We start from the raw sequence: 12,734 nt of genomic DNA, 5'->3' as shown, positions 1-12,734 counted from the left end.
AAGTTAAAATACAAAGGACAACAAAAATGAGAATGGTGAGAAGGAATCCAGTCCATTGATCTTAGATTTGAATGGCTGAGATTAATTTAATAAATAAAAATTGATGAAAAAGGCATTAAGGTAATAACCCACCTTTGTTGATTTTCTCTCTCCACATGCTAATTCCCCCATCATTTTAAAATGTCCATAACTTTTTCATACGACATTATTTTTTAAAAAAAATTCACTATAATAATAAGCGTTTTTTTATCTTTAATATGAGTATCATATTGTTATATACAAATAAAAAAAAAATTAATGGGTTTTTTAATTCTGTTTTTTTGTTGTTCATTGTGTTATTGCGTAATATGTTGTTTTCATTGTGTTTTGCATTTCAAGTCATTGTGTTATATATATTCACCATTGTGTGTTACGTTTTAGGCCATTGTGTTATACGTATTCGTCATTGTGTCTTACGTTTTAGGTCATTGTTTTATACGTATTCACCATTGTGTTTTACGTTTCAAGTTATTGTGTAACATGTATTAATGGCGAAAAAAGACACAATGGTGTGCGAAAAGACACAATGACGAAAAAAGACACAATGATAAGCGAAAAGACACAATGGTGTGCGAAAAGACACAATGAAGAAAAAAGACACAATGATAAGCGAAAAGACACAATGGTGTGCGAAAAGACACAATGAAGAAAAAAGACACAGTGACGAAAAAAGACACAATGATAAGCGAAAAGACACAATGGTGTGCGAAAAGACACAATGACGAAAAAAGACACAATGATAAGCGAAAATACACAATGGTGTGCGAAAAGACACAATGCCGAAATAAGACACAATTATAAGTGAAAAGACACAATGACGAAAAAAGACACAATGATAAGCGAAAAGACACAATGGTGTGTGAAAAGACACAATGAAGAAAAAAGACACAATGACGAAAAAAGACACAATGATAAGCGAAAAGACATAATGGTGTGTGAAAAGACACAATGCCGAAATAAGACACAATTATAAGCGAAAAGACACAATGGTGTGCGAAAAGACACAATGAAGAAAAAAGACACACTGATAAGCGAAAAGACACAATGATGTGCGAAATGACACAATGACGAAAAAAGACAATGATAAGCGAAAAAACACAATGGTGTGCGAAAAGAAGACACAATTATAATCGAAAAGACACAATGGTGTGCGAAAAGACACAATGATAAGCGAAAAGACACAATGGTGTGTGAAAAGACACAATGAAGAAAAAAGACACAATGGTGTGCGAAAAGACACAATGAAGAAAAAAGACACAATTACAAGCGAAAAGACACAATGGTGTGCGAAAAGACACAACGACGAAAAAAGACACAATGATAAGCGAAAAAGACACAATGGTGTGCGAAAAGACACAATGACGTGATTTTTGTTTTAAATGTTATATAACAAAAATCATACTCATATTAAAGATAAAAAAACGCTTGTTATTATGATGATTTTTAAAAAAAATCATACGAAAAAGTTATAAACATTCTAAAATGATGGGGGTATTAACATGTGCATTGCATGTGGGGAGAGAAAATGTGTACAATTACCTCTATACCCTTTTTCCTTTGGTCCTTACTTGACACATGTCAATTATTTATGGCTTCTCACACTTCTCATTTTTATTACCCTTTGTAGAATAACTTGACCCTTAATAATAATTATTGTTATAATTATTATACTATATTAGTATTATTAGAAATAGTTATTGTTATTATTATTACCTATATATATATATATATATATATATATATATATATATATATATATATATACAGGGTTGGGTTATACTAAAAAGAAGTAGTTTCCTAGGAAGACTAGGAATAAATCATAGCCCTTGGATACTATCAATCAATGGTTGAGATTTAAAATTACTAAAAACCGTCATAGTTTCCTAGGATTACACTTTCACCACTGTAACCGAAATAATTTCTTAGAATTGTTCTTTCACCATATTTTGTAATGTCACTTGTCAAAAATCTATTGGTTCTTACCATTCTTAGGAAACTCTTTCTTTTTATTTGAACCCTTTTCTATATATATATATAACATATCTTTTTAGAATTATTATTATCATTACTATCTTATCATTAATAATATTATTATAAACTTTATTATCTATTCATTTTTTTTATAAAATTGGTTTAGTTATTTAAAAGCCCAATAAAATAATAATATTTTATTTTAAATTATCAATTAAGTACGAGTCCCTAATCATTAACAAATTAACCGGTATTCCGATTTACAACCGAACCTCATCGTTCGTTGTTTCCAATATAGTTTCATCATGGTTTCAAGTTCATTAATATATTACCTTATTAATTTTTAGCTAAGGTGTTTATCGTTTCAAGTCGGAGTCGTTCGTTTTGTTCACAAGCTTTCTATATGTCCATCATTAATTAGTTCTCAATTCATCAATCGAGGTGAGTACTTTCATACCCCTTTTTCCATCTTCCGCTTTGGGTGACATTTCATACTTATCAAACTAAATGCTTTATTTACTTGAATCTTAAACCCACAAACGTGATTGTATACATTACTAAAATACTTGCTTGATTTGGTGTTCTATGCTATATGTCTATGTGTTTATCGCTTTCAGTCATGGGGGAAGTCTATAAATCCGTGATCTATCTAGTATTCTCTTATAGCACGGTGTCGTTAACGTAATGCAATTAACGATATTCTACTAAATCCTGAACTATCTGGTATTCTCTTATGGCAGATGTCGCTAACGTAATTTTATTAGCGATTTTATCCAAATTATGGTTATTATTTATTGTTTTGTATACAAGTTTTGTGGCTTTTTATTACTATATACTTATATGCTCAGACTTATGAATTGCTCACCAACCTTTGTGTTGACAAACTTTATTTTATAAATGTTACATGTTTGACTTTTTTTGATTCGAGGACTTGACGAAAACGTTAACAAGACTATTAGGATATTAGTAAAACGAATAATATAATTGCTACTTGTATTCAACTTGTTTGTGTGGACGAGATGTATTGTTTATTGATTTTTTGAAATAAAATGAGTTGAATAAATATTGTCACTTTAAATAGTGTCTTGTGTATTTGTCCAATCACGTTGCACCCCGGCATGTTCCGCCGCCTTTGGTCGGGGTGTGACAGATTGGTATCAAAGCCACAAGACTATAAGATAGGTGGTTAGACGTAACGACCTAGCATAGTCTTTACTTTAGGGTCCTTATACGTGTTGTCTATATGTGTTTACCCTACTTGATTGTTTGATACACTTGTTTATTTATATGCTTATTTATTTCCTCAAATCATATATATACACAAATACTCGAAACATACTACGGTATCCTTACCTTACTTTTGCTTATTTTTATATATACACATACACACACTTTCATAGTACTCTAAGGTATCCTTGCCTTAAACGCAAAAACATTAGTTTTTATTGTGTATTATGGATCACGAGCTTAACTTGGATTCCGTTGTTTCAAATCTCCTTAAAGATTGTCTCGTATGTGGGCAGGTTTGGAGAATGCGTTGAGGTATTCAAGCTGAATGATTCAATGGTTTGGGAGAAAACTGAGATTCTACGAAGACACACAATTTATATTTGTGGTAAGGCATGCCTTTGCTTCGAAGCCAAAACGGCAGAAATGGTAAAACAAAATTAACTTTCCGTGCATCCATTCAGTGAACAGGAAGATAGTGTTCTATTCTCTTGCAACAAGATGGTATCACACATTCAACGGACAAGATATTGAAGAAAATTTTGGGGTTTCATGTGAACGAAACATCATCTCGACCCTCATGCGTGGATTGAACCAAGTTGGTCGTAAGTGACTCTAATCAGTCAATCGGGTGAAATGAAAAATATTAGCTAAATATGAAACAGGCTGAAAGGATCAAATGGGTCGAAATTTGTGCAAAGTGTGCATTTATAATGCATAAAAAGTTCAAATTTTAATTAAAAGAAGGTTGGATAAAAATGGATTCGGACTGACCCGTCGATCTTGCCAACTCCACATACTACCCAAAATGCCATATGTGTTCCCTTTGGATCATTTTATATTCTTTCTTGTTTGTTTCTCTCAAACTTGACATTTTTACCAACACATTCAGATTTAATCATTCAAAACAGGTTTTATAAGTTTTGACTGTAGTAGTCAAAGCAATTTCACCGACAACCTCGGCCTTAACTGGACTCTGGATGACCAGATCATTTATGGCATCACAACCAACATCTTGGTCACAAATGAAACAAGACAACAATATCAAACAGTCAGATACTTTCTTGCAGACAATAGAATATATTGTTGCACACTTAATGTTAAAGGACTAAAGTAGGACTAGGTACCTTATTAGGCAACAAAATGTTTTATTAGAATAAACTTAGAAAGTAAATTGCAGTCGACATGAGTTTTTTAAGAACCCGTTATATGAGAAGAACTCACAGAAGCCAACCAGTATTTCTTTAACCATTGGGTTTAATAAAATGTAGCTTGCGATTATGAGATGGCTTTCTAAACGGGTAAGACAAAATACTAATGGTAGCAAGATTTAAAAGTAAGACATCTATTAGGACTCAAACACTTGAGGTCAACTCTTGGAAATTAGACACATCTGTCTGTATATGGCATAGATGAATAAAATTCTACCTGTATCACTCTATGTGATCAAGATCATTACTGTTTTCTTTCCAACCCATGTTAAAACATTATTATATTTATACGAAGCTTAATAAACCAAAAGTATGTACAACTTTCATGCATAAATAACAATAACAACTGAAAATAACTAAACACGTGACATTAAAATGCATATATGGTATCTTTACAACCTGTGAAATAAACCAGGGTTGCCAGTGAAGGGAGTTGATTACAAGTGAGGTTTCTTGAAGTCATTTCCATCATCGATAACTTACAAAATTAAAAAAGATTAATACACTTCACCTCAAAAATCTAAGTAGAACAAAAGCCCTTTCAAAGTTAGCTACTTTTTTCAACTGCCATATATCATTCTTTCATGAAAACAAGAACTTTTTTTAGGCAGCAAAATTCTCACATTTTTGTTCTTTGATCATATAGAGATATCGTACTCGGTTTAATTCAAGTTGTTGCTCAATTTACCAGCTTAATTTTGATGCAACTCCTTCATGGCATGGAACATATTCCTGTTATTCATCATTTAAGCAATTCAGTTTATCCGGTCAAACTGACTAAACTTTAACTTTAAAAAGACATGAATCTTTAAGCCTTTTCTTTTTCAAGAAAAAAGATTGGTACTTGTTAAATTTATTTTTAAACTAAAAATAGAAGGAAATTGATGTTAAAAGATTCAAAAATTTATAAAAAGTTTAAATTTTTAAAGTCATATGTTTGACCTAGAAAGTCAAAGGGTGAGTCTCACCTCTTCCTGTTGTTCATCATATAAGCAATTTGGTTTATCCGGTCAAATTGAATAAATATAAAGATTAGAATGACGTGAAACTAACTTTTTTTCAAGAAAAAAGATTGATACTTGTTAACTGTATTTTAAAACTAGAAATAGAAGGAGCTTGATGTTAAATGATCAAAGAATTCTTAAAATGTTTGAACTTTTAAAGTCATACGTTTGACAAATAAGGTCAAAGGATGAGTCTGACCTCCAATTTCCGGACCAAAACCTTAGCCGTTGGAGCAGAAACGATGATGTGGCGTGCACTCGGGCTAACGAAGCCTTCTTCAACTGCTTTATCAATAAATGATAATAATGAGTTGTAGTATCCATCCACATTTAGCAAACCAACCTGCAACATTTTTCAAAATCCAGTTCACTTTTTAATATTAAATCATTTTGTAAATTTGAAAAAAGGATATCTTAGACATTTACCGGCTTATCATGAATGCCAAGTTGAGCCCATGTTATCACTTCAAGAAGCTCTTCTAGTGTGCCATAGCCACCTGCAATCATATTACATTTAGTCAACTTCTTGCCACAAAATAGTGTCAAAATCATTTGACTATAAAAGTCAACAATTTTTGCAACTTCTAAAGTCAATTATTATCACCATTAGTTATAATTTAAACACTCATTTATTGATGTCTTGTTTCCTCATTTTTTAACTTTAAGGTTTTAACCATTGAAAATATTTTCTTGATTTTGAGTTATATGATGTTATTAGATTGGTCAATGGTCAACACACCAGGGTTATAACTTATAGCTTATAAAAACATGATCTTTAAATCATGAATCATGATTCTTGGAATGTGGGGTGATAAAAAGTTGAGAGCTTTCTTTGACCATAAGGCTGAGGGGTATGGGGGGCTTTAATGGGGGCTCCAACCAATAATATTATGACGTGTGGCAGAGAGAGAAACTGGATAAAGGGGGTGTTGGAGCCCTCGTTGGAGCCCCTGGCCCTGGTGTGGAGGGGCTCCAGCAGAGGCTCCAGCGAATTTTTTTTTATTTTTTTATAAATATATTCAAACAACGTATTATTAAAAAAACTCATAAATTATTTAAAAAAACACACATTAATAAAAAAAACACATTAATATCTAAAAATAAAATAAAAATTAAAGTACTAAAAAAACATTCTTCTTATTCTTCGGCTTGGTCTTATTCGATCAACCTCTTTCGGAAACGTTCATTTTGCTTTTCCATTAGCATTTGATCGACCGGATTTAGGTTACTGAAGTCTCTAGGAGACGGTTGTGTGTTGGATGGTTGAAAGCCGGATGATTCTTGCGGCTCCGAATAAAACATCGGTTGGTGCGGTGACGACCATAAATCGTCGTCAAGATAATCTGAATCAAGGTTTGGGAACCAATTTCCAGCCATTTTTTTTTTTAAAAAGTTGAGAAGATGAATTGATTTTGGGTGAAGGTTTGAAGTTTTGGTATAAAAATGGGTGAAATGGAGTATAATTATATAGGAAAATATTTTTTTTTTAATATTTAAGAGCCCAACGGCTCTTTTCTAAACCCAATGCAAGATTCTCTCTCTCTTCAGCCGCTAACCAGCTCACGCCTCTCTTTTTTTTCCGTTAGCGCCCCCGTTAGCGCCCCGGTGGTGTGGTGTTAGCGCCTGAGGGCGCGAGCGGAGGGGCTCTAGCGCCCCCGTTGAAGCCCCACACCCCTCAGCCTAAAAGCTTCTGGTTCAAGTTGCTTTCATGCCACTATAATTACGAACAATTGGTCATTAGAGCATTCACATCACATCATCCATCTCTATCTCTATAATTACACTAAAAAACATTACATTTTCTCTTTCATATACAATTAAATAATAATTTTTTACATCTTTATCATTATCTTTTCTCGCTCCTCCACTCACAACCACTTTCAAATATATTAAAAAATAAATAGAGGATGAACATTGGTTCTCCAAATTTACTCAAAATTTACCCATCTCTTTAAATTTTCTCTCTTCTCTACTCACAACCACTTACAATTCTCTAAAATTTTTTAGAGATTTTCTTTCACAAATATTTTAGAGGACCTGATGTGAATGCTCTTACACAACTGTAATCATACAAAAAGAACACAACTTTGCTTCTGTTATGTCAAGCCAAATCTAGCTTCTATGTTTAGTACATTATACATAGAAATTTGTACCATTGATAGAGAAAGACAAAGAAGACTAAAAAGGGTCCCCTATAATCTATATTGTGAGCTAAGCATGCTCTTAAAAATCTTAATAACCCCTAATTACTTTTCTTGATGACATGACTCTAGTAAGACCACTTTGCATCATACGTAAGAAGTGTTTTTTTAACGACTAAACGTTATACTCTACAGGGATTGAACCCTTGACCTCATATATATAATAAGTGTTACTGAAATAAAAAAAAATGTAAATTATTTTCTAACTTTTACAGTTTGCCTAGGATGTTGAACAACTTGTGTTTGCATGGACCCCGAAAATCATGTTAGACACATGAATCTGAACACAACACGAATATTCACAGGTTGACACGAATACAACACGTTTAACCTGATTTTTATTATTATATATATATTTTTTTGCCATTAACTATTGTCATAACTAACTCTAGTTATGGTATACAACTAAAAATACAAGATGTATAAAACATGAGGTCAATTTCTCTTCTAACCATTATACTTTGGTACAAAACACCTAACCATGTAATGTAACACAATTTAAATAAATGGGTTAAACGAGTCAACACGCGAACACCATCTGTTAGTTAAACGTGTACGGCCCAAAGCTGACTCGGACCCGTTTTGAGCTAAAACTCAAATCCGTAAATTTCATGTCAAAATTTCACATCCTAAGTTTACCCTAAAATAACTGTCATATCATGGAATCCTACATTCCAAATGGATGACTTTATATAAAGTTTAGTACTTTTTATATTTTGAGAAGAAAAAAAGTGTATTTTACAACTAAAAAACAGTTTTAGTGACTCAAAAAGGTGACTTGTTTCATCTAATGATGAATTTGTACATAGAGTTTTAGTGAAAGTGATTAATAACCTGGTAAAGCAATAAAAGCATCAGAATGCTTAGCCATTTCTGCTTTCCTCTGATGCATATCAGCAACTGCTTTTACTTCTCCTACTGTTTCACCAGTTAACTGCACAAGTGTTGTTATAGTGAGTTGTACAACATGTATTAAAACTTGTTCATTTATGTGAATATGGCTTTTTCTGAGAAAATAGTAGAATATCAAAAATAAACATTTTGAAACATAAAAAAATATATAGCAGACAAGCCACCAAACATTTTATCTGGATATTGGCGCAAATTACAAGGACCAATAAGAAGCAACTTTTCTTTTCATCAAAAGAACAAATAATAATAATAATAATAATAATTCATTTCTTTTGAAACGACCAACAACGCTCGATCAGACAGGTACCACCATTGGCAAAAGGCCACGCAGCCTACAATCGCTGAAGGTGCTGGTGATCTGGCGCCCCACCAATTCCCTGGGAAACCACTTTCAAATACCTACTATGATAAAACTTTTGGCTCATGCATGATATTTTTGTCATGAATGAGGTAGCTCATTTAATAATAATAATAATAATAATAATAAATATATTTGTTTGGTAATTTTTGGAAAGAAAAGGTTGAAGACTTTTTGTGTAAAAATGGCAGGCATACCTCTCTAGGCATGAGTATCTTGGGAATGACTCTGCAACACAGACAGTATCATGACAAAAATCAATATAATCCTTAATTTTTTTTGTTAATATAATGTTTTAGTTTTTAAGGTTTCTCTCTCCATCTTACCCAATAACATGGCGACCACCATCATGAACAGCTTGTGAGACCAATCCCATTAACCCAATGCTTCCTCCTCCATACACCAAATCAATGTTTCTTGAAACCTGCATATAACATGCTCATTACTGAGTCAACTCAGTCATAAATCAGTAAAACACACTTTGAAGATTCAAGATTGAAACTTTACACAAAATTTATCAAACCCGCAAAAATCTTTAACTCTAACATGCTCATTACTGAGTCAACTCAGTCATGAATCAGTAAAACATACTTTAAAGATTAAAGATTGAAACTTTAAAAAAAATTAACAAAAACCAACAAAAATCTTTTTAACTGTTTTGCTCATTGATGACTAAAGAAGCATAATCTTGAATATTGCACATAATTTCAAGATTACCAATTCTTTTCCAAGCTCAATAGCAGCATCTTGATAACTACTTTTCTTGCCTTGACTACTCCCACAAAATACACAAATCCTCTTGAACTTTGACACTATCATTTCACCACTAACCTCCATTTTATTATTTGCTGTAAAGTTTGTTTGTATCCCTTTTGATAACAACAAAATAAAGAAAAGAATACTCTGTGTTTTTTGCTTGGTGAAGTGAAGAACACACAGTAAAAACACTATGCTAGACACACGCTAATCCCAAAAGGAATATTGGGTTTGATGTGATAATAATACTCCATTGGATTCGTGTGTGTGTATATTTGGTAGTCCTTTTTATGGCTTCATCATGCTTGTGTTTTAAATAGAAGGTTCATGGCACGTGACTAACCACCATTCCTCAAATATGGAATTATTTGTGTGACTCTTATGTTATTTTATTTGATTCCTACTCGAAAAACAAAAAAAAAGGAAGAAGAAGAAGAAACAGATGTATTATGAGTTTTAATTTGGTTTTTGAATTTTTAAATCAGGTTGTTAACTGATTCGATTCAAGTTTGGTTTTAGAATCGAATCAGAATTTGTGATTTTCAAACCGAGCTGAATGTTTGAATTTGAATTATACGTATACATATTTTATTTATTTTATATATTGATATAAATATTTAATGTTAAATATTTATTAAAATAATTTTATATATAGATAAGACCATTTCTAAATATTAAAAAATGCATCTTATTATAGAGTTTAATCTTTTAATATTATAAAATTATTAACAACATGTTACATGTGCATGGTCAACCTTGATCACTAGACACTTTGTTCACTCCATATTAGAAACTCACTTAAAAAAATTTATCCACTTCCTCAAGCATGCAACCTCCATACATCCCCTCTACATCATGTTTATTAGTTATTATAATCAAACAAACAAGTGTTACTATTTTATTCTATTTTTATACAATAAATATAATTGAAGAAACGTGGATCGACTCACTGGTAGATGATCTACTTTCCTCGGGTGTGATTATGCAACTTCACCGATGGTTTCTCTTGGATCTGATGGATCTGGGTTCTTCCACCTACAAAACGAACAACACCGTCAACTTACCCCTCAGAAAGGGACAGAGGGTCCTCTTTGGGGTAACCCTCCGGTGTGAGAATAAGTATTTGTGGGAGAAGATAATAATATGTGAGAGTAAGGAATTTAGAGTGTATTGCTTAATAGCTGAATACTCTGTGATTGTATGTTATCAAGTGATATTTGATTGAATGTCTCTCCTTGTGGAGTTGATGCTGTATTTATAGTGCTAGGGTTTCCACTGATTGGGCTCAGCCTTGTTGGCCTCCTCCAATCGCTTTGCGCCACGTGTCCTCCGGGACACCTGGTGCTTTCTCATTGGTTGTAATCACGTTGGTAGCACATGTGTCATGCTGAGTTGTCCACCTTTCATTTGGCAGCTGTCAACATCAGCATATTCTTATTCCTTAAAAAGATACCTTCTGGAAGGTTGTCTGACGTGCACAATCAAGGTTGCCCTAATCCTGATTTGGATAAGGACGAGGTTGATTATGTGCATGTGTGATATGCGCCAATCCTGAGGATGCGCGAGGTCTTCTCTTTATTCTCACGCGCAGATGTTTCATGCGCAGATGTGATATGCGCCGCGCGCTGATGCGCCACGCGCATATGTGATATGCGCGAGCATATGTGTGCCTGGGCATATGATGCCTGAGCATGTGTGGTGCCTGGGCATATGATGCCTGAGCATGTGTGGTGCCTGGGCATATGATGCCTGAGCATATGTGGTATGCGCCATGCGCGTAGGTTTTGGCTTAGTGCCTTCATAATGTCTTGATTTCAAGCTTCTTGTCTTTATCTTGTGGGTTGACCCGCCTTGCTCCGTGTTGAGGCGGGTACATACCTCTTCAAGCCCCCCCAGTCTAATGTGTGTCTTGTCTCGCGCGAGCGAGGCAAGATAGATGTTAGACTTAACAATTTGCTCTTTTAGTAGGGGTTTTGTCTTTTTCTTCTTATTATTCGTCGTTGCGCGAAGTTCTATCCTTTTAGTTGAAAACGAATCGTCCCTATACGTGATGGAGACGTGTCAGACCTTTCGTGTGCTCGAGGTGCTACAGTTGCCTTTCGTGTCCCCTTACAGTGTCAGGAACACGTGTCGCGCTCTCATTGGTCATTCCTGCGTTTGGCGGCGCGTGAACTCTGGTAACAGCTGTATTATTTCCTTTCATGTCCCCTCACACAGCGTCAGGGACACGTGTCGCGCTCGTAGTGGCTTAAACCCGCGAGTGGGTGCGCGTGAAGTCCGTTCAGCACCAAAATTTCTCTCTCCTGGGCCTATAAAAGCCAGCCCTTAGATTTTTTTTTTTATCCTTCATCTTCCTGTTTAATATTCATAGCTCTTTTCTTTCTTTCCTTGTATTCCGATTACCCTTGTTCTGCTTCCAGCTATCTGTTCTTCAGAAGTTTCCCTTGTTCGATTTTACAGTTGTATGTCTGATAGTTCAGACAATACAATCTCCCCCATCCATTGCCGTAGAAAATCGTTAGTAATGTCTACCTTGAAGAAGACCGGCAAGGGGAAGAAGGCTGCTGAGGGCTCATCGGAGGAGGTAGGGAGGACCAAGGCGGTGAAGAGGTGGAATGAAATCCCCTGCAAATTGAGGCAGGCTGATCTTGACAGCCTTATCGCCTCTCAGGGTTTTCCCACCCTGTTTGGCTGCATGTTGCCTGGGGCCGGGCAAACGGCTGCGGACCCGCCTACCGGCTATATATCCCTATATAGCCATTTTTTCACCCACTACAACCTTCGTCTCCCGATGACAAGGTTTGTGGGTGCACTGCTTCAGTTTTATGGGATTCATATATCCCAAGTCCATCCGTTTGGACTTGTGCGCATGACTCACTTTGAGTTCATGTGCAAATCCCAGCGCGAGGAGCCCACCCCTCGGCGCTTTCAATTTTTTTACAAGCCCAAGATCCAAGACAGTTGGTTCTCTTTTATTCCTCGCAGTCAGAAAGTGAAGTGCTCCACTGTTTCATTCAAGAGCCTTCATGACTGGTCTGAGAGGTTCTTCTATATA

At 34.6% G+C, this 12,734-nt stretch overlaps 1 protein-coding gene across 1 annotated transcript; it reads right to left on the bottom strand.

Moving 5' to 3' along the window:
* Positions 1–4,806: 4,806 nt before the first annotated feature.
* On the bottom strand, positions 4,807–9,937 carry LOC143561496 (cytokinin riboside 5'-monophosphate phosphoribohydrolase LOG3). The gene is made up of 7 exons (XM_077049570.1): positions 9,641–9,937; positions 9,250–9,347; positions 9,121–9,151; positions 8,488–8,587; positions 5,879–5,949; positions 5,652–5,795; positions 4,807–5,180 (listed from the first exon to the last, which is right to left on the bottom strand). The coding sequence occupies exons 1-7, from the start codon at positions 9,758–9,760 to the stop codon at positions 5,133–5,135; spliced, it is 612 nt and encodes a 203-aa protein (XP_076905685.1). The 5' UTR covers positions 9,761–9,937; the 3' UTR covers positions 4,807–5,132.
* Between the last annotated feature and the right edge of the window lie 2,797 nt (positions 9,938–12,734).

The sequence above is a fragment of the Bidens hawaiensis genome, unplaced genomic scaffold, assembly GCF_021521415.1.
Source record: "Bidens hawaiensis isolate Kalapana, Puna unplaced genomic scaffold, B.hawaiensis_p1.1 tig00020692_1, whole genome shotgun sequence".
NCBI classification, from domain to species: Eukaryota; Viridiplantae; Streptophyta; class Magnoliopsida; order Asterales; family Asteraceae; genus Bidens; species Bidens hawaiensis.
This window is presented reverse-complemented; position numbering and strand designations above follow the sequence as displayed.